We start from the raw sequence: 24,931 nt of genomic DNA, 5'->3' as shown, positions 1-24,931 counted from the left end.
ATGTGACATAGCATTTTATGTGCATCGGCATATAATGTGTCCACTCGAGCGATAAACTGTAAACATCCACTAACGTCGGCTACCAACCATCCATCTACACAACGGATAATGTCAAACACAAGAGAACTTCCCTATTTCAACATTGCATTCTAGAACATCAATATGCATTCCAACATTGCTTGTCGACATTCAACCTCGTTGGAGTATTAAATAATTTATGAGTAATTATAAAAAGTATTATTAATCTAAGATTAATAGATGGGTTGATATCTATACGTACATATATATACGTAACCCTTGCATCCCATTGAAGTGTCCAGAATACTCCAATTCAAACATAACCTTTCGCTTCTTCCTTCACTTGTTTGCCATGGATGTCTATTTGTATACTAAATTTTATTCAAATCTTGCAGCCATTTAGGCGTAACTAATAAAATATTTTATTTGTGTCATCCCTATTCTTTTCTTTTTAAGACTTGGAAAACACTAGGTAGTAGATCTAACAATTCAATCAGATGAACTTAATTATTACCGTAACTCTAAAGTCCTTTCTAACTTTTCTATAAAATTCCGAAATCCTAAGACTTTTCCACGGAAATCTTGGTTTCGTGGAAAACTTGTAGGGTTTCGTGGATCACTGACAATTGTAAACACAACGAAATAAGCAGCATGAACCTTTCCGAGAAGCAATTCACTTTAAAGTTGAACAAAATTCGTATAATTCTGTCTAAATGTGTACAATAAACATATTCGACTAACAATACACTTACAAATTGTACAAATTCGTACACAATTTGTATTCCGAATTCGCGAGCACGGTCAAATATATCTCGGTGTCCATTATTTATGTCTATCATATGAAATTTCTTAGAATAAAAAGAAATTACTGAGTGTACTTTGATGGCTATGTAAATTCGCCAATTTGCAATTTGCTCCTCAGAGCTATCACTTTTGGTTACAAATTGCAATTTAAATTACCCTTATAAATACATATCTAAATCGTTCTATATTTTTTGTTACTTTCACTGATTTATCTACGCACGTTTAAAACATTTTATAGTTACATTTTCATTGTACTTAATATATATTTTCCTACTATAACTACTGGCCTATATTGTTTATATCCACTCGTATTGTAGATGAATTTGCTTAGCGAATTTCAGAGCCTATTAATCAACGTCATATACAAAAGTAACTTATCATGACAGTGTAAAATTTGAGCTTATTATATATTAGGCGATGTCAGAAATATAGGTAGCATCCATACATGATAATATATTTCTATTGATGGGAAAAATCATTAGCTAAATAACATAAATTACGGTGTTTATTTTGTGTTTATAGACTTTTTCTTTTATATATTGCATGACTATATCACATGCATGGTGGTTTAGGACCATTCCTTATGGCAGTCTATGGGGGAGACCTATGTCTAGCAGTGGCCAAATAATGTCTGAATTGATGATAAAGACTATAAGTACTATTAAAGATAGATAATGACACTAGTATCTATATTATCTATTACAAGAAATAAGAAATACTTGATGTTGGTTTACTGTTAATATATACTCGCATAAAATAAAAAAATATAAAAAGTATTTAATAACAATGCCAAAAATTAATATTATTGTCTTTTTTGTTTTATAAATGCAGTCGATTGTCAATAAAGTGTTCTTTCTTTCTTTCTTAATATAATAATTGCACACATATAACATTTGAATTGTCATTAATTATATTGTCTGGATGTTAGTTACGGGAAATAAATACCAGTTATAAAGCGCAGCCTCTTAATGCCTTAACAAAATAATAATTATGAGGTATTTCTGAAGGGGCATAAGCTAAAATTTTATTTTTAGCAAGCACTTACAAACTACACACTACTTACACGAGTACTATAAGATCGTGTAAACAATTCAATAGACTGAATTTTATACAATTAATCAATCAATCAATTTACGCAATTGATCAATTTACACAATCTACGAATGTTTGACCTACGTTTGTGTGAGTATTATATAACGACTAACATTATATACACATACCTACATACCTCACCATAAGAGATTAACCCAGGCAGACAGAGTATTATTGTCTCTATTTTTTATGTTTTTGTAAACTCCATAATACTCCATTGTTTCTGCCTACCATAATGAAAGACAGGCATATAATAAGCATGTAAACTCCAAAATATTTTCATCATCATTATAACAGTCGCTAACATCCAATTCTGGGAGGAAGGGATTGTTATTAATGGGGAGGTTAGACCCCATTGCTATCAATATACCCTATCAAGTCGACCTCCACGCGGTTTCCCCTGGTAACCATCGTGACTAATTTATCGTTGAACTCGTCAAGTGGGCTAACTGACCTACATTTTTGTTCTCACATATCATCCCTCACTGGTGCCACGCCAGTGTATACCGATAGCGCAGGCGGGGTTAGCATTCCATCATCATTCATTAAAAAAAAACACTTCTAAACATGGCAGGCGGATTGGTAAACGCAGTTGAGCTTTGGTGTTGTTTACAGAAGCACGCTGTTACCCATCCCTCAACCATTAAGTTGCCCTCAGGAAAGGAAGGGATAGCCCATTCTATGTCGGAACCACACAGCAAAATACTCTGATACTCTAATTCATACGAATTACTTCCGCTTCCGTCCCATTCATCTCAATAGACTGTTATTTTATGCAACTTAGAATAACAAACAAGCCAACCGCCCACCTTATAGTAACCGTCGCCTATAAGAGGAAAGGGATTGACAATAATGGGGTCTAACAGCCCCATTGCTAGTAATGTACCCTATCAGGTCGACTTCTACTTGGTTCCCCCCTAGAAACCAAATTGTTTAATTCTTGATAAATTCGTCGCGATGGAATAATTGACTTGCTTTCATCCTTAGATATCATCATTCACTGTTGCCCTACCAGGGCGCCAGCGGAGTTACCTACCTATTCTCACCCACTAAAAAAACCGTCGCCTACAGACATGAACACTGCCGTGGACATCACAGAGTTTACTGTGATACCCTTAAAATCCTTCATATGTTGTCACCTGAGAACTACTTTACCATGCCTTAGTTTATAATTTTTCTGTTACATGAGATATATATTTCCGAGGAGCTTTCTCCCACGAATACTCAAGTTATAGAATGATCTTCCTGCCGAGGCTTTTCCTAGAGACTTTAACATGGGATTCTTTAAAAATAGCGTATTAAGATTCCTTACGCGAACGTTACACCCCTGGTGTTACAAGCGTCCATAGGCTACAATAACCCCGTTTATCATTAGACGGGTCGTATGCTTGTTCGCCATCAAAGTCGTAAAAAAGATGTAGAACCATATGTTTACCCTTAAAACTGAAATTTATCCATACAAGTGTAGCCGCTTTAGCAAAAACACAAGTGGGATAAAAATACCCAAGCAGACGGCTTTTGTACAATAAAAGCAACAGTTAATACATATTTACATAATACGGGTACATATATATATTTATCTAACACTGTACTAATATCACATCTCACTCTTCGTTCTCAAGATAACAAACAGCTGAGATCGTCTAGATATTAATTACTCCGCGAACTTAGACTTGTGGGCGTCTAGCCTCTGTCGGCTTCGGCTATCTCTTTAATGCAGTAATTACAACTGCAGGAATCAAAGTCAAGTGCGATTTCCTCTTCTCCTATACGAGAATAGGATGTATCCAATAAAATACATTCAATTAATGTAGATACCTGCCTAAAATTTTTTCTTAAAACGAAAGAGTAAAGACGCAATTATCGAGGAAAATTTGACTATATAATCATGTTCTTTCTGAGGTAGAAGTTCAGAGTCTCCAAAAATCCTGCGTGTATACATGAAACATGTTGTAGTTTTTTCAAATTATCACAGAAACATTTCCTAAGCAAAATTAGTTATTATTTATACTCCTCTCTCTTTCTTACTAGACTTATGGTTTGGAAGAAGAGATTGTTAGTAATATGGAGTGTATTACTAACAATCCCTTCCCTCCAACTAGTCCTATGGCTAGCAATATACTCTGGCAAGTCGACCTCCACGTGGTCCCCCCTGGAAATCATCGTGCTGAATCTCAGGTGTATATATCATGATAGGCTAACTAATCTGCTTTTTCATCTATCATCTTTCTCTGGTGTCCTGCCAGTATACTCCGTGAGTGCTGGCGGCGTTACCATCACATTATCATCCATTCTAAAAAAGTCTTATAGTTAGGGAGAGTCAATTTTTGTTTACATATTTATAATATTATTATATTAAATTCTACAGAAATAACTATACAACCCGGTTTCAGAATGGCATTATTGAGAAAGTCGTATACAATATCACATATCGCCCAGTCTCGTATCCCAGATATTGACTACTAATTTATAAATTATTCCACCAGCTAACTGGCACGAGTGGGTGTTTGTCGGACATCTCCTTTTATATAATAATTACGGCCGCAGGACTTATAGTCAAGTTCAATTCATGTGGGCGTATCAAATTAATTATAATCGAAAACTATTTCTGTTTATTTGTTGAGATAGATCTCGAAACTTAGTAACTTCAATAATAGAGAGAATCATGGATTAGTTAGATTTACTAACCCAACTCATGGATATATCTTATCTTTATACCGTTTAATTTTTTTTATCGGTCTTCTTGCCCGCTACTTAGCACGCATGGACTTCAAAACAAATATTTCTCTATAGAAACCGATAAAACTTCTAAAAATTATTATTATGGCAAATAAAAATGCAAAATATTTCCAAAACTTTAAACTTCTCATGGTAATTTCAAAATTTAAACCTTTTGATAATTCAATCCAATGCAAAATTCGACCACTCTCACTCGCATCACCTTAAAATTTTCATTATGATTTAAATTCAATATAATTCCCATTGAACCTTCGCCTTAAGTTCAACTTGGCCAAAATAGTATTCTATCTTAGATTATGTATTCTGTATCAGCATCCACTTCCTACCCATACCCCAATTATTATTTGGGGTCGGCGTAATATATTTTATATACCAGAGGGAGACTTTGTACAAAAGTCGATTGCTTGGGTACCTCTGTCCCATTCGTGTTTCAACCGTGAAGCAGTTGTGTTTGCATGGCTGTGTTTCGGTTTGAAGGGTGGGATATGGCGTGAATTTACTGGGTACAGAGGAATAACACCTGAGTCCTCAGGAATGGCAACGCATGGGGGGTATCATGGGCGAAACAGTATACTCTGTTATGTCCATGGTACTGCTCATGTCTATAGGCGACGGTTACCACTTTCCATCAGGTGGGCCGTCAGCTTGTTTGCCATTCTATGTTCCATAAAAAAAAAAAAAAAAAAAAAAAAAAAAAAATTTTTCTCTTCCATTCTTCTCTATTCGCAATCATTTTCGCATTCACTCCCATCCCGGCCATATCATCTTTTAGACATTATAGTACTCTATATATAAAATACCATTTCCATAGATAGGCAATCATATAAAATACGGACAATATACACGTATTACCGAGGATCCTGACAGAAGCAAAAGACCGCACAAAAGTTAATGGAAAAATACTAATAACAACTCTAATGTAAGCAAATGCATTTCGTAGACAATTTCCGATGTGGTAAACAAAACCTTCCACTTACTATCTATCCCCTCCTTTTCTTTAATGAAATAACATATTACTCTAGAAATGGTTTCTGTAGGCAAACGTAGACCATCATATCTGCGTACGTGCCCTCGCAACTAGTATCACCAAAAACTCTGCACAAATTCAACGGACAAGTGAATAATTATGTAACTTCGAACTAAATAAACCATAGCTTATAATCCTTTTTAAAATATCAACCACAAATTCGTATCATATTGTTTCTTACATGGGGTTGCTGGATGAAAGACTCCCAAAATTGGCGCTATCTTCATTCCTACACATTTTTCACCTTCAGACAATATACCTGTAATATTAAACAAAATACAAATTTCTAATTCATAATTAATCATGGCACAGTAATGGCTTATATTTAGTATCAAGCAGATCAAAAGGTATTAGACAGATATGAGGCATAAAGCTATTGACTCACTTGATGGAAACACTACGATATGAACAGCACCATATGCGTCACAACATTACTGAGACACTTATAATACCACCACGCATTGCCGTTTCTGAGGATAAGGAACAATTGACAGGTTAAAATGATAAATTAATAAATACTTAACTATTTTATCCCAAAATATGAAGCATACACATTGGTAACCTAAGCGGTGACCATTAAAACTTTTCCCACGCGCACTACAGGCCCGGCGATCACTCCGCAACGTTATCACAGACGCGTGCTCACGACGCCTAATCTCTACTATATGAGTGCAGTGACAAGTGTCCATTATAGCCATTAGACTGCACTTGTAACTCACGTTTTTTTTAATGCAACTTGGAATGTCAAACACGCTAACGGCCCACCTGATAGAAAGTGGCAACCGTTGCTTATAAACAAGAACAGCTATGAACTTTATAAAATTAGTACAGTATGAAGCCCATGGTATCCCTTATACATTATTATTACAATAATTGTGTGTACTATCCTTAATCTATGTCTGTGCCACTCCTCACTTCTAGCTGAGCCGTCAGTCTTTGTCAAATTGTCGCGGTTGACGTTTCGTTCCCATGACAACGAGCCGCTAGCTAACTGACGTCTTAAAAGGAGTTCCATTTTTAAATACAAGAGAAACAATGGCGATATTTGAATAGGACTCTCACTCGAATTCAATCAACAATGAGCAACTTCTTTTTGTAGCAACATTTCATGTAGCCGCGCGGTGGGAAATCCACGCAACAACCCGTCCCTGGATTTTAGGACTTAATTATTAAGACAGCATAATAGAGGGAGTGATTAAAATGGCCGCTCTATCTATTGAAATGTCCTATCTCGTTGATGATGCGGTCAATATAACTCTAATTAATGTTACAAGTGGATATATAAATATACGAAAAGGTAGTAGTTGACTGTTCGAGTTCTAGTCATAGCAACTAAGATTTTAAAAGACTAAAATTCTAAAAAAATAAATAGGTACAGATAGTTCGTCACCATAATACTGTTCTGACAGCGTATCCCGTTAGCGCAGGCGGGGTTACCATACCATTTTCACTTATAAAAAAAGAACTGTTCTGAAAGATAATCTTTATACAACCAAATTCTGTAAGAGATTGCTCTAGCAATAAGACCGCCTTTTGTACCTTTATGTATATATTTCAATCTATATTTATGTTACTGTATGTCACTTGAATTATTCACTTGTCATTGTATATTTTTATTTATGGTGCAATAAAGAATTAAATAAATAAATATTTTTATAAAAACATTGTGGAAAATGATTTTTTCTCCTTTCTCTACATTTTTTATACATTTTGGGATACCTAACAAGCTGATGCAAACACTTAACGAGATCTCACTATAATACAATAAAACACTCCTTATTCCGATATAAAAAGTTTGACATTCTACTTAATGATATTAATTTCAATGGATACATTTATTTTTAATTAATTATTTTTGTCCATTACATACTTACAGCAAATAGTTATCAAAATGAACCGAAATGAGTAATTATTAAAAGCAATTTGCAAGAAATGAGATCAATTTAAAGTGTGACCAGATGAAAGGTGTGGACGTTTCGAAAACCTGCTAATAACCTATTAAATGGTTTATTGCAAGTTTATATCATCACCCAACTACGTCATGTTGTTTCATTATTAAATAAAGCTGAATAATTTGTAGGGGCTTGAGTTTTTGAAAGTAAATTATGAATACGAAGATAGCAAGCTTTAGCACACTCATAATCGTACGTTTCAATTTATTTTATAATGACTGTGATACATTTTGTATTGATTTATATAAATAAAATTTTATTAAGTAACCCACTTCGAAATCTTAATCTTCTAATTGGCAAGCAATAAAGACATCTTTTACTGATTCTAATTCTACTAATAAAAATGCCATCTTCATAAATCATAACGGTTTGCACTGTTCAACATAATTAAGTTTTGGAAGAGTTAAAAAAAAACAATGGTATTGATGAACAAATATGATACTTTAAATTTTGAAACGACATCAAAAAGAGGCGTGATAATAATATGTCCATATTCATCATTTCATGTCTATAGGCGATGGTTACTACTTTTCATCAGGTGGGCCATCAGCTAGTTTGCCATTCAAAAAAAAAATTACATAACATTACATATTTGTCACGCCTGTCTCCCATTAGGGAGAAAAAAATATACGCGATATATGTATATTCGCCAGTTCTGTACTGATTTACATGATACTTATTACAAATATTCTATTCACGTGTACATATGTATCATACTAATTTTATCAACTTAAAAACATTCGCCTTAAAACAACGAGGCAAAATTTTTTGTGAAAAGATATTAAACAAATTTCTTAATAAAAAAAAATTGGTTAATTAATGTACTTAATTGAAAGTGCTGGAAAAAATATTTTTAGTAAACTTGTATTTATAGAACAGCAGTCCACTACAGAAAAAGTTCATTATTTAGAGATTTACAGTTGTCATCAGCAGATTCAGAGTAAATATACCTACATTTATGTTTATTTTGCAATACACAATAATATACAATAGGTAAATATTTATTTACCTACCTATTCCCCTGTAATTACCTTAAATCCACTTACGAAACCAAGTAAGTTAATTTTCATAAAGAGTTTAATCTGCCTTTAAATTATCCAGCCAAGTTCAAAGCCGAAATTAATGAGTGTGTTTTACCAGTTGCACCAGCGTCGGAAGTTAGGAATTCGCGACACAGCTAATATTAAACACACGCTGTCAAAAACGATATATTTGAGAAATCACGCGTTGGTTTGAGCGTTCCGGTTAAATTTCTTTGACTATTTTATACAACTTAAAATCGTCGTTTAGACATAAATAGTACTTGTTGATATTACAAAATACATAATAATGTCTAAAGTACCTAATCTTTATGTGTTATTTCTGAGAATAAAGGTATTATGCCTCCTAATCCAGCAACTTCCCTTTCATATTTCCATATATTACAAAAACCAAGAAACACTACCATGCAAGTATAATTACTTGATGACACAATGACAGAAACAAAATGACAGAATGACAGATTGATGGAGACTACTTTTGTAAGGAATCTACAACTTTATAATACTTTTGATGTTATACCTACATATGTAGATCAAACAAAAATTCAAGGTTATCATGTGGTTTCTTCCCTCATACAATACATCAACACTTTCGAAATGTTAAACGCCATTAACAAACCTAATTAATCCGTTCTACGATATAATGCTAAGCATATTGGAATCATAGGTTCTAATAAGGATTTGATAGGTTGTTGACCTACAAATTTTAATACTTTTATACTTATCCTATCTAGACATAAAATTGTTCATAACAAAATTATAAAGAACTTGCTGAGAAGGTTCATTATGTCGAAGAACTAAACTAATAATACCAGCAATTTCGTCCGCGGAATTAAAATATATTATTTAAGCCAATAAAAAGTAGTAAATTCCCTGCTCTATTGTTGATCCCGGCATAGAATAAGCTACCCTTCCTTTCCCGTGAATGTCGTAAGAGGCGACTAAGGGAACTTATGGTTGAGGGACGGGCAGCAACATTCCTCTTAAAACATCACCAAAATCCAAACTGCGGTTGCCAACCCGCCTGCCAAGCATAGCAACTACGACAAAGCCCACCTTATGGGGGAGGCTAACTAACCTAACATCATCACCTATCATTACCTCGCCAACATATACCAATAGCACTAAGGGAGTCACCTTTTATTTTATACTTATTAAAAAAATCATTACGCTTGACTGAGCCACATAGGCGTATTTAATAGGAAGCCGGGTAGACTGTGCCTACCCCAGAATTGTCTCGAACCCATCCCAGTTTGCGAGCACAGATTTTGACTATCAAAAATATATATGTAGAGTAGTGTTTTATAAAACATCTCTAAAGCCTGACTGCGGTTGCGTTTGGCTGCCAAGCGTGGCAACTACTGTTAAAACTCCTACCAATAGATGGAGCGCTATCTCCAGCAATGGATAGTTAACGGCTGATATGAAATGGAAATGTATGGATAAGTAATATGGAAATAATTTTCTATACTTATACATTACTCTGCCGTTTCACCATGACCGACAGTTCACGTTCAATTTGTAATAAAGAGAAATCCTTATTGCCATTGAAATCGTCATTTCTCAGGTAGGACGGCTCGCCGCGAAACCACAAATGACGTTAGATATTGCAAAAATTGCGGTACAGAACTCCTGTGTTTCGTGGTTAGTTATAAATAAAATTAGACAATTAAACCTTTTCAAATTCGAAAGCCATTGGTTTTAAAAGCGAAACGCTTGTAACATAAGCACAAGTCTATTATCTAGATATTATGGACAGTTTTCAAAAACCCATAAACCCATTAACTAATCAGGAGACTACTCTTTGCATTGATTTTATTGTTAAAAGCTTCACATTAAACAAATTTTACTTTAATGACGGAGAAATCGGTGGTGGTGAATAAACAAATATACGGTCAGAATATAGAACCTAGAATATAGAAGAAGGCAACGCGCGCGTAATACCTCTGGTATTGCAGGCGTTCATAGGCTACGGTAACCGCTTACCATCAGGTGGTATAAAAAAAGAACCTCTTTCTTTTTGAAATCGGTTAAAAACAACCGGTTTGGCTGGAGTTATGATTACTCACGATTAAGTGTCCCGGATGGTCCCGAATATAATTTACTGGGTTATATTCTCGACAAAAATGTAAGTCAATTCTATTTTATTTTTTGCCTAATTATCCTATTATTACGGGTAAACCCACAGAGATAACTAAGTGATTAATAATTAGAACATATCTATACGTATTTCACAATTTTTACCACGTCAATTTTATTCTTTATTGTACACAAACATAATATTAAGAACAATTAATTTGAAACGTAATGTACAAAGGCGAGCTTATCTCTAATAAGAGATTTCTTCCAACAAATCTTTTCAAGTGAATTGAATAATTTTGCAACCTTTATATTTATTACGATGATAAGTATATACTTAGCCTATAAATTAACTTATAATCACCAAAATATACTTAACAAGGAGACATTTGGTATGCCCAGTGTGGTTATTTTTTTAGTCATACTACATACATGATAATGTGTTTTCAATATAAACTAACTGGTAATTACTTAGCTATAATGATACTACAGATAATACAACACTGTACTAGATAATACAATCAACAATAGACACATAAAAAATATCAGTGAGGTTGATTTAATGATAAACACGAGAAAAAAAATATTTGGGAACCACTTAAAATGTGATCAGAAGATTTATTGTTAGACGGTAATGTATGTATGATGACTTGCTGAAATAAATTTCTAAGAAAAAAATACTTTTGTGCCAATGTATTTGTATTATCAGGCAATGTATGTTTTAATAGTGTCATGTCAAATGTGAAGGTCAAGGTCAGAACGAATAAAAAATACTTATAAGTAAGAATTTTTTACAAATAAAAATTAAATAAATGTCATAGAAAGTGCAAAGTACGAGTACCTACTTAGAATACAAAATGTATAGAGCACCTTATAGAGGCATAGCTTATTCTTTTTTTAAATAACAAAAGTCTTACTTTAAAAGATAATAAATTACTCGTATTACCCAATATTTTTTCCTTTAAAAAAATTACGACAAATTTATTGATGGCCAATCACATAAAACAATCGTTTTGAATTGTTTCGTTTCACACGTGGATAATATATAAGTTTATGCAGAGTTAATGATAAAATAACATTGTAATTAACATACCTACTACTAATATAATAGATAGACGCATCCAATACATTCATTAAAAACGAGATACTATTTATGAAATTGACAAAGGCCATAAATTGTTAAAACGTTAATTATCAGCGCAATTACAAGGGCGTAACGCGAAAACGGGCAGTGGCGCGTGCGCATTGCTCTCATACACCTTTTTTAAAGCCTCGTACACACTATAAGCCTTTGTAAGAAAATTGTGAGAATAATATCATACTATATATACTATATTACTGTCACCATCTTTAAAACTATTTAAAATGTTTACCATTAAAGTTACAGTAAACTTAAAGTATATTTCTTATATAAAAATATCTATTTTGTAATTAGTATATTACGTGCAAACTATTATATATGTAATAAATAACTGGATACACATTTATGTACATTTACTTGTGTACCTAAAATCTCAAAGTATCTTATTATTTTAATCGTTGAACTCTGGTCAGAATAAATTATTTGTAATAATTTCTATTTGTAACTATAAAACTTTGCAAAATGTATAAATGTTTATTGTCACGAATAAAAAAAAGTCTTAAACTGACTGACTAAATGCCTCAATTAAAAAGTTTGAATTTTCGATATTCACAAGTTGTTTTATCCATAAAATATCAACATGAGAAGCCGCAATAAACAACTAATTATAAATCAATGCGACAATTGAACTTCCCAAACAAAACTTAGAACATTTAGAGAGCAATCGAGAAAATTCTTCCTAATTTTTAATTTTATTAGGATTTAATCCCAGTAACATTATTAGTAAAAGTACTATTTTTATCTTTTTCAAATTTTATATTTTGTATCTACTACTTATATATTAGTCAGTATAATAGTCAGTGATAAATTTTATTAAAATTAATATAACGAAACTAATGATATTTATTTATGAATTTAAATATCTATCTTGCAACAAAATCAAAATCTTATGTGGGTACTAATGCATACGCGGTCTTACTCAACGTAATTACATCGAAAGCTCATGCGAGGCTGAAATTACAGCATTACAAAATAAATGTACTTTTAAGACAACAGGTTTGTATGGACCCATTCTTGTTCCTTTCTCAAACAATTTTTCACAACCATATCTAAGTACAAGGTTCAATAAAAATTTCATATAGATGTTAACATAACCAAAATAAACTTTGTAACTATTATTAATACTACCTTTAACAAAAGATATATATATTTACAGTTAATTGATAAATAAAGGCATTAATTATATTAAGATATTAATATTTGATCATATAATTCATATTGACATAATAATATATATTTCATTTGATTTAATAATAATAATAATAATAATAAACTCTTTATTGCGCACAGTAAAGATGTATACAAGGAGTATTTATACAGAACGTGCATATACAAAAGGCGGCCTTATCGCTACAAGCAATCTCTTACAGACAACCTGGCATAAAGAATGGATAAGTACAGAGAGAAAGGTAGATGGCGCAAATCAGACACAGTAAATGCATAAAAGGAATCAGACACAATGCAAAAAATTCTAAATATAAAAATAAGATTACATAACCTAAATAAACATACATATATAATAAAAATAATAATACATAAACATACATATATAATATAAATAATAATACATAAACATACATATATATAATATAAATAATAATACATAAACATAAATATACTAAATAGATCAAGATAAATCACACATAGTAAACGTCAAAGCAAATTAGAGAGATAGGAAATGAGATTTTACCTGCCTCTTGAACGAGGCAAGAGATTGCGCTGATCTAATAGAAAGAGGTAAGGAGTTCCAGAGACGGATAGCTTTTATAGTGAAAGAATAGGAATAGAATTTAGAAGAATGAATAGGAGTTACTAAACGAAGGGATCTCGCGCTGCGCAATGTACGACCCTGAGAATCGACATGAAACTCAAAGCACGTTTTGAGGTAATCGGGAGTTGAAGGATGAAAAAGAATAGTGTAAAGAAGAGATAGGATGTGCCAGTTCCTGCGAAGGCGAATTGGAAGCCACTTGAGTTGATTGCGGAAATCAGAAATGTGGTCATATTTGCGAAGATTAAATATAAACCGTATACATATGTTCTGAAGTCGCTCAAGTTTATTTAATTGATCTTCTGTAAGATTAACATAACAGGAATCAGCGTAATCTAGAATAGGAAGTAGTAGACAGTGTGCCAATGCAGTCTTGGTACCGACTGGTAGAAAGTTTCGCAGCCGATTGAGACTACCTATTGAAGCAAATATTTTACGGCTTAACTGAGATATTTGATAAGACCAGGTCAGTGTTTGATCAAAATGTATTCCGAGATTTTTCACACTAGTACTATATTTAATTACTTGACCGTTAAAAACTACTGGTGGAAGATTAATTGAATTTAATTTAGATATATAATGAGGGCTACCGATAATAAGACATTGCGTTTTTGATGGATTTACGGTGAGGCCGTAAGCTTTGCTCCAGTCTGATATACGGGAAAGGTCTTCATTAATGATACAAATTGCATCAGTGATATTACTAAAACTGGCTTGAGAGTAAATTTGGAGATCGTCTGCATAGAGATGGTAGGAAGATCGAAGATTATGTGTAATGGAATTGATAAATAATGCGAAAAGAAGAGGAGATAATACGCCACCCTGAGGAACGCCAGCAGTCGTGTTGCACCAAGAAGAGTTAATATCCTCAATACGAATACGCTGCCGACGCCCAGACAGGTAAGAACGAAACCAATCAATAGCCGTTGGAGATATGTTAAGAGAACGTAAAATGGCGAGTAAAATGTCAAAATCCACGGTGTTGAAGGCATTACTAAAATCCAGTAATGTCAACACCGTCAATTGCGACTTGTCCATGCCAAGCCGAATGTCATCAGATATTTTGATGAGAGCGGTAGTCGTACTATGACCTGGGCGAAAACCTGATTGAAAAGGATTTAGGAGACAATTTCGCAAAAGAAAGGTATAAATCTGATGATGCACAAGGCGTTCTAAAACTTTGGACAGAAAAGGGAGTATAGAAATAGGGCGATAGTCAGAGAAAGTCAATGGTTTATTATTTTTGGAGAGAGGTATTACATTAGCATCTTTCCATACAGTAGGAAAGACACTACAGGAAACAGAATTATTAAGGAGGGAAGTAATAGTGGGAAGGATAACATCAAGGATAGGGATAATCATGTTACGACTAACGCTGTCATTTCCAGTGGCATTCGACGTAATAGCCAGTATGTTTCTCCTAACATCACAATCGGAAAATTGATTAAATGAAAAAGGAGCTATATTAGGAGTTGGAAAAGATGAAAGAGAATTTAATGTACTAGTTTTGTCTTTGATATTGAAATCGACAGAAGAGCAGAAATGTCTATTAAGACTTTCAATGTCAGTATTATTATTATGAGAGCTTTGAGTTTTTCCAACTCCAAGTGATTTGAGAAACCTCCAGACTTTAGCTGGGTCTTCGTTTTCGACAGATGTATGGATGTGGCGACGTTGAGCCTCCCTACATGCTCTATTACAGAGATTCCTAGCTCTAATGTAATGGTCGCGATATTTATCAGGGTTTAATTTAAATTTCGTTTTTGCCTTGTTTTTTTTAGCCTGAAGAGCTTTAATATCATCAGTTAGCCAGGGAGCAGGAATATGCTTGAGACGCACCGGACGAACAGGAGCATGACGATCGTATAACTCTAGGAGAAAGGAGTTGAACAATTTGACTTGCTCATCAACTGAGTTCTGGCTACCAATCGTTGACCAGTTGCATGCGGCAGCATCAGTTCGCAACTGCTCCAAGTTCATGGTACCAAAACTGCGCTGCATTACCACTCTACGCTTAGGTTTAGGCGGGCGAATTTTGTAAGAAAGGTAAATTAAATTGTGGTATGAAAAGGCATCTGCAGGACACTGACCATGCCTAGCGACAAGATCAGAGGACGAAACAAACATAAGATCTAACAGGGAAGGATTACTATTGGGGAAAAAGTGCGTTGGCTGAAGAGGTAGGATATGGAGGTTACAAGAGACAGCAAGAGAGGTGAGACGTTTTGCGCGGAAGTCATCTTTCAGGAGACATGTGTTAAAATCACCCATAATAATGGTGTGATTATAGGATGGAATTAAGTTTTCTAGGGTATTTTCAAGAGAATCAAAATAATCGATAGAAGAGGAAGGACTATAAAATACGCCAAGAAGAACTTTAGAATGTGAAAGATTGACATCGATAAATAGGAATTCAGGTTCATAAGAAGGATTGGAATTATTAGAACAATTTATAATCTTGTAAGCAAAATTAACGCGAAGATAAATTGCGACTCCACCGCCACCTGCCAATGCTCGGTCATTACGAATAAGATTAAAACCAGGCAAATCGTATGAGGCAGATGACAGACATGGTTTCAGCCAGGATTCCGAGACTAGAATAGCATGTACATTATTGACGTCAAAAGATGCAAGTAGATCCGGGTAGTGGGCTGGAATACTTTGTGCGTTAATATGAACTATATTGAAGTTCTTATGTGTGCTGTCAAAATTCCATTTTAAAATCTCATTTAGAGGGATAGGGTCACTGAAAGTAGAATCATAACTAGATGACGATAAACAAGAAGAAAAAGAGCAATTACCTTGATCAAACATATAAATAAGATATTATAAAATTAAATAATAATTAATAATATTTATAGGTGTATAAATTTAAATAATCCTTTTAATTCTGATATCTACCTGCCAGTATAATAGCTTATTAAGTTTAAAATTCATATGTAAATAAAACATGGATCCAATCTAAAAAGAAACTAAGATATAAAAAAAAAAATAATAGTAATAATATTAATGTCTGCATTGATAACAACAAGCCATTTAACTGTATACATATGATCACATGCATACATACACACATACACACACACATACATACATATGTACACACACACACATATATATATGTACACATCATACATATACTGTAATAAACAGCAATGAACGTAAGGGAAATTGTGAACAATAGTAGTATAACATAAGAGCGAAGATATCTAATTACAAAAATATCAGACATGGCTATATGATTATAAAATGGTAGCAAAAATTAATGTATAAAAAAAAGAAAAAGAAATAAAGATATGAAGGAGAAATAAAAATTAATAATAAAAATTAAATATACTACAGTCGACTGTATGGGTATGGATTTTTGTCTGCTCTTAATAAGTATAAAATGTAATAACTCTTAATTACAGCTTAATGCTTTGCGTTTAGCAAATACACAAGATGCGAAGTCACTATAAAAAAGATCCTACAAAGAAATATAACAAAACTGTCATTTACAATACACGTGATGATATAATGAAATGACAATACAGTAATAACAATTGTAAACAAGAAATTTTGATCTACCATCCTTTACAATAAAATGACATCACAAAATAAAATAACACAAACGTGGGTAGAACACTTATTAAACAATTTAAAGTAGGTACTCTGTAAGGCAAGATCTGTTTTCAAGTGCATAATTTAATTGTAACTAATAACGCAAAGCAGTAATGTAGGTAAAGTTTGTAAATTATGCTAGAGCAATCACTACTTTTTTACGCGCTTTGCTCGAGACGCAGGAACCGTGGAACATGTGGATGTACTCTGGTTTGATGAAGCTTCTGCAGCCAAACTTTGCGACGAGTTCACTAGTTTATTTATCTCACTCATAGAAGTTATGCGATGCCTCGTTCCATCTGTACCAGTGATGATAACAACTCCATCATGAGTCCAGCATTTTTTTATGCCGAAGTGTTGTCTAGCAGCTAAAAAGGCTTCGTGTCTCACTGCCGTTAAGAATTCCGACACAGTGATGCCACAACCCTTGAGCTTCGTTTTAGAATACCACACTTCATTCCTCATCTCCAAGTCTCTAAATTTTACTAAGATAGGTCGTGATTTTTCTTTTTTAAAAAGACCTAATCGACGAGATTGGCCAATTTGGTCAGCAGAGAAGTCACTGATGTCAAGTTTCTCCACAATGATCTTTGATATCACTTGAGAAACAGATTCTCTTTGAGACTCAGGAATACCATGGAATAACAGCATTTTACGTCGACTACGCATCTCCATCTGATCTTGTTGGCGAGTAAGCAATTCCATCTGCTGTTGGAGGCTAGTAAGTGCAATGTTGACAAACTTTTGGAATACCTTAAAATTAGATTCCAGTGAAGAAATAGTGGTAGGAGTGGTACTTTCCTTTTGAGTTTGCAGTTCATTTTGAAACTCGGCCATTTTCTTATTGAAATGCTCCATCAATGCTGCCATTGTAGTGTGTAGTGCTTCCATAATAATAAAATCAGTGCAGAAACGAGAGGAGATAATAGATCAGCAGGTAGATATCACAGTCCGATTATAAATTCATATGAAAACTTATGAAACAAATAGTTGATATTAATTATAATAATTATTAAAAGTGAGACGCGTATTTTTTCGTGTTAGGCGTTGCGTAGCTACCCGATTTAGCCATGTACTTGCGACATAGAACGGGCCACCCCCTTTCTTTCCATTAGGTTTCGGAAGAAGCGAGTAAGGGAAATTAATGGTCGAGCTATGGGCAGCAGTATCCCTCTAAAAACATTACGCCATACACTTTCAATGAGGTATTTGCGAGTTCAAAACTGCACTTATTGCCAGGAAGAAAGGCGGTAACAAATTACTCAGAATCGCATTTTTAATGTTTATTTTTGGTCTTTGGTGAGCGAATTGGTAAGTCTGTGAAGCTCACCAAAATATGTATATATTATAAATAAATATTTATAATAATAATAAAAAAAATATGTCGCGACACTTCTTACGTATTGAACATAAATTAATCTACACTAACTTACAATTCTACGTTTTAAAACTCTCTTAATACGTACTAATCCCTACTAATATTAAAAATGTGAAAGTGAATTTGTATGTTATCTTTTGAAGACTTAACGGCTTAAGCAATCATAGTGAAGTCATAAAATTGGGTACCATGTAATATTTGGAATGAAGGAGGATTTCGGCCTCTTTATATCCTAGTCAATCTATAGATTTAGGGGGGAAAGGGATTGTTAGTAATGGAGACTGAGAATCCCATTGCTAGCAATATACCCAACCAGGTCGACCTCTTCGCGCTTCCCCCTGGAAACTATCATGATTAATTCCAGATGAATTCATCATGATGGGCTAACTGGCCTGTTTTCATCCTCATCGATCACTATTCACTGGTGCCCCGCCAGCGTATCCCGTTAGCGCAGGCGGGGTTACGGTTACGGTTACCATTCCATTTTCATCCAATAAAAAAAAATCTATAGATTGATTGAATAAATATATCTCGATCACTCCAACAAAGTCGCACATAAAAATAGCATAGACAACAACACAAATGTCAAATTACACAAACCGTTTGTCATACATTTGTAAAAGCAATGTTGAAATACCGAACGTTTATTAGATACACTGTACACCGGAGCAGGTAGAATCGAATAGCGACCTATAAACGCGTTGTAAATTAACGTTGATAAACAGAGGCGATACAAATTAACAACAATAATCGAGCTAAACAAGGGACCGCAATAACTGCGGAAAGTGTTCGTTGTGTAAGTACACTCGGTTACATAAATCAATACATATTTTTTTAAACAACTACACACTACTACAGGAATAGTCTCAATTTATATTAGTCATCTGGTCCGGCTTCACAGAGATAGACAACATTTTCGAAAATAATCTGTTACTCAGAGATAATGTACCACAGTTTAAGGGTGAAAGGATTTTTGAAATCGGTCTAATAGTTTTTCAGTATTTATTACAAAAATACAAATCTTGCATCTTTATAATATTAGTATAGATTTGTATGTGTATAGTAAGATATTTGAGTTATCAAACTCAATTTTAAATCAATACCAAAAAAGTCTATAAAAAAATATTTTGATAATTAATTTAAAATCGCTTCCTTTTCAGCTCCGACTTAATCTACACATACTCTCTTTTCTTTATAATATCCTGTATAATCCCATTGCACCAACATATCTTCGTGAACGGTTTAACTTTTTGTATTCGGCGGAAAACAATACTAGGACTCTTAATCGTTCTTTATTGCGAACTCCGATTCATTCTGGTTGACCAGACGCAGAGAGTCTGAATACGCTTGAGCGTATTCAGACTCTCTTGTTGTGGCTGCAATTAGATTATAGGACACACTTCCTCATGAAATTAGAAATAGCCAAAGCATTGGGATTTTCAAATCGCGTCTAAAGAATTATTGCCTCTCACAATACTGATGTACGTACTTATTATATTTGTGTATTATTATATCTATCTATTCTACAAAATAACTGTTATGATTAGCGTACGGCTGACTATCTAGTTCCTCGACTTAAGAACGAACTACCCACAGATGTACGGGATAATATTACTATTAGCAACATCAAGTGTGAATTAAAATAATACTTCTGGCATGATTTTAATACAAATTAAATAGATTTAATGTATTTAGTATTAATATATACCTATGTGGTTTCTGAATGCTAATGTAACATAATTTCTGCAACTGTTTTTTTTTTTTTTTTGTGACAATAAATAAATAAAAAAATATATAGAATTACTTATATATATTTTTATTCGTTTATTTATACCTATAGGTGTTTTCAATTGTAAAGACATTTTATTTATTTATTTTTAACTATAACATTACCTTATTATATATACAATATGTCATTTAATCTTGGTATATAACGCCACCCCTTTCTTTTCTCTTGGTGTCGTAAAAGGTGACTAAGGGACCATAATAGTCGAGGGATAGGCAGCAACATCCCTCTCAAAACATCACCAAAACTTAACTGCAGTTTCCGAACCGCCTCCCAAGCGGGGCAACTACTGGCAAAATTTTCCTTATGAGGAAGGCCTGTGTTCAGCAGTGGACAGTCAACGTTTAATATAATATAAATAAATATTTATTTTTGTATAAACCGTCATAAAATTCGTACAATAATGAAGCTCTCTGTACAGACAGCAACGACAAGCTGAGATAGCGCGTCCCAAGTGGAACTACAACGAATGGAGCGAACACACGCGATACCCACTACAGATACAACACTAGGTTCTGTTGTATGTATTTTGTGTGCGACTGTACTTAGTAAAAGATAATATATTCACAAACTCATAAAACTTTATTAGTTACATGACAAAGTCACAAAAAGAATATTTTTTGTCTGTCTATGAGCGCCATATTCGTTTTACAATCAATAAATAGCACTCCTACAAGTTAGGAACGATATAACGAGATCCATTTATTGAAATTTATCAAGCCGCCTAGACTGCATACACCATAGACAGTAATCTGCTTTCTTCGGCAGTCAGGCTTTATATAAAAAAGAATAACTTAGAAAGCCACTTCAAATTTGAAAAAAAAAAAATAGTAGGAGCATGAAGCTATAGTTTATATTATAAATGTAATCATCAACATTAATTCATTATCACCGAATACATAAAGTAAAGCAAGTTTGATTTCAACGCCGAGTAGGACGACCCCCTACTAGATAGAGTGACGACCTAAAATGCATTGCAGGGAGTCAGTGGACGCAGGTGGGTCAGGACCGTTCTTTATGGCAGTCTATGGAGCAGGCTTAAGTCCACTGCTGGACATAAGCCTGCCCCATAGACAATGGAGTAGTGGACCAGAGTGTTCTGATTAGATATTGATCCTTCTTTTTAACGCCTCTTAAGAATTGTCGTTATTGTAAAATTTCTGGTGAGACATCCCATCTAGATATTATTGATCTACGATACAATACTGTTGAAAGGATAGTCAAAATCATCACAGTCACCCAAGCATAAAACAGAACAGATGAATCAGTGTTTTCAAAGCGCTGCCTTTTGCCTCCTCTCACGTTAGACACATCCAATATCATTCGGGTGACCATAATTTTAAACTAATTAAAAAATGAAAAATTTCTCTATGTTTGCTTTAATTCTGAACCTATTTTGAAATAATTATTTTTGCAATTAATAGGGTTTAATGTTAATAGTTCCTATAATAAATTTGTTATGATTAGTCACGGATTTTTTATTTTTTTATTTTACAGAACAAAATCTTATTTATTTATTTTCACCGCTAGAATATACATAGAATCGGCTAGAATAACTGATATACATATTTAACGGTCATTATACAAATACTGGTCTATTAATGAGCGAATGCAGGTTACGAATGTTACGAGTGTATAAGTAAACAAACAGTACATCTAAATATGAGTAGGTTGTTATGTTTTCCTATGCAAAGTAATAACCAGTACAGGTAAATTATACCAGACAAAACAAGCTATGAAAGTAGCTTTGCATAGGCAAAACTTGTTGATAACATCTAGCGAGATTGTTTGCTTAGCATACCCTACGAATTATGTACTCAAATTTCGGTATGCAGTATGTAATACACTAAAACGATAATATATTTAAAGGACCAACATATTCATAATTGATTACTCTTACTAATAGACGCCTATCAACTATTGAATATAATCTATGAGCATGTCTCAAAAACTATTCAAAAAGTATGGTAATCCTAGCGATGAATCAACAAACCGCACTCATTAGCAGTTGAAAGTACCACGAAAATATTATATTCATGCACGCTACATAGGTAACTAGAATTGCTCACTCACCCTTCCTATACATATAATACAAAAGGGCGAAAGGCCAAATACATCAGCTAGAAATCAAACACGAAGCAAGCTAAATAGAAATTCTAAATCGTGTTGATTGAAACAATACAATAATAAATTGTCAATGAATAAATCAATCACTCGATAATATTGATTGATTGAAGATACCAAAGACGTCATCACAAATATAATATGTGAGAGTAAGGGGTCTATTAATAATGGGGAATAGTAACCCTAATGGTTATCTTGCCACCTCCTATAACATACCTTCTAGCAGTCTACCTTAGACAGCACCATGATTAATTACTATGACCAAAGACTATATATATATATATATATATATATATATATATATATATATATATATATATATATATATATATATATGGTATTTTCCTATAATAGTAACATGTATTGTCTCTGGTATGACCATCTGACTTTATCTTCACCTATTATTACATAAATACCAAATTCATGACAGTTACATGACAAGAGATGACAAACTAACTTACTTTCAAATTTTATCGTATTAATAACGATAGGAAGTATCACAACACAATAAAGTAAATTACATCTACAACATCTCATTATTAGATATTTGGTAATAACTCGGCCCCGGGGCTTTGTCGGCGTGAAATAGTTTCTATTCTGTATAATAAATTTTATTCATATCTGTTTACCCATTTATGCGTGATTCAATTAGAAACAACCAAACATAAATATGTAATCATTTTTAAAAACTTTCATATTTAATGTTAAATTCATGTATATATATATACATGATACCTACCTGTTACAGGACTAACAATTAGTTTAATTCATCAGATGATGTGACGACATAATAAATATATCGACAATAATGACCGAGTGTTTACAGTCTATTTAACCTCTTGGCCGTGGCGCGCCAAAAAGAAAGTTACATGCTGCGTTAAACACGGGAAATTCACCCAAATTACAGTTTAGTAGCGTTTTACTCTAATTGTGCGGATTCATCAAAAATAACGCATTGAGGACGCGCGGCCGCCATGACACCGGCTGACAATGACAGTGATTCGAGCGGGAAAAGTGCTGTAGTCTAGTTAAACTGCGACGAATAAATTGTGATGGTTCGTTTTATTACTTTTTTTATACGATTCGCAATGACAGTGTCACTTAATAGAGAGTGAAAACTATCGAATATTAAGAACCTAGTGAAATTTAATAGTAATAGGTTAAAATTACTAGAAATGCTGCCTCCCTTATAAAGGTTCTAGAGGGTCCTAGGTATAAAAATATCGGTTTAGATAAATCAAACTAAACTAGGTTAATAATTATTTGTATGGTAAATGATCAGCTCATCTTCAGAAATGGACAACTAATGATCGAAATAATGATGAAAAAATTTATAACAGCTCTCCTTTTATACAAAAGGATAATCTTACTTCCAAATCTTATAAAGTTAGTAAAATTTTACCATCAAAAATTTGTGCCTACATATTAGAAAATAAAAGTTGCAGCCTCATTTATCGTGCTGCAAATTGCAGACTAACGGTTCGTGAAATCCCCGAAATGACAGGTAATGACAGCGACGGGACAAAAAAACAGTATGATTTCAAATTGGCCACTGCCATTGCTAATGACTTTCGTGATCTATTGTTGCCCATTTAAACATAATATATACTTACATATCAATAGATAATTTATATCCTACTTTCCTACATATACCTATATATTACAGAATAGGCAGCCAGATTTCGAAGAAATGTTATGTTTTTGAAATGGTTCTGAATTTTATTCTGTTTGAATTTTATTCTATTATTATTGTTCTGATTTTTATTTTAATTTTCTATCCCTCTACAGCTAATATATATACATCCAATATGCCATTGTGTTTGGTTAACTGGAAGAGATCTTTTTTAGAAATAACTTCACCTTGCTTATATACTTTGCTTATATTGTTTTAATGCAATAAAAATATACATCCTCACCCTGAGTCTTGCATAATCAGGATGTACAATCATATATATTACAGTACAGGCAAACACTAAAATCAATAAGGAATTAGGTCTATCATAATCTCGAAGGCTATAGCCTTCATTAAGCCTACATTATATGACTTACAGCAATCTGTCATTAAATCTATCACAATGTTTCTGTCATAAAATTTTGTTGCATTAGGATATTTTTGAAATTGACAATAAATAGTTTGTATTATTATTACAAAAAATATTATTATAGTTAATTTATCAAGATCTAAGATCAAAATCTAGTTATTATTGTTATATACGTGTAGATTGTCTCTATCGATGACTATAATGTAAATATCACCGATATAAATAAATCAATATTTTGATATTACATACCGACTTTCGAAGACAATTCAATACAATTACAAGTGTCGAAACTAATACCATAATTAGTATTTATTACTTCATTATATAACAAATTATAA

At 33.2% G+C, this 24,931-nt stretch overlaps 1 protein-coding gene across 2 annotated transcripts in view; it reads right to left on the bottom strand.

The window, feature by feature from the left end:
- Positions 1–24,931, bottom strand: part of LOC113520306 (microtubule-associated protein Jupiter) — a 166,155-nt gene that overhangs the window by 79,491 nt on the left and 61,733 nt on the right. The window contains exon 1 of one of the 2 annotated variants that reach the window (XM_031914645.2): positions 5,862–5,934. The exons of the other annotated variant lie outside the window; for it this stretch is intronic. Coding sequence (XP_031770505.1) covers positions 5,862–5,917 — 56 coding nt within the window. The 5' untranslated portion in view covers positions 5,918–5,934. Of the gene's footprint in view, positions 1–5,861; positions 5,935–24,931 lie in introns of those variants that run through there. 2 annotated transcript variants of the gene reach the window in all.

This window comes from Galleria mellonella, unplaced genomic scaffold, assembly GCF_026898425.1.
Source record: "Galleria mellonella isolate WM207_F2 unplaced genomic scaffold, CSIRO_AGI_GalMel_v1 utg40, whole genome shotgun sequence".
Taxonomy (NCBI): Eukaryota; Metazoa; Arthropoda; class Insecta; order Lepidoptera; family Pyralidae; genus Galleria; species Galleria mellonella.
The sequence above is the reverse complement of the archived record's forward strand: the minus strand, read 5'-3'. Positions and strand labels throughout refer to the sequence as shown.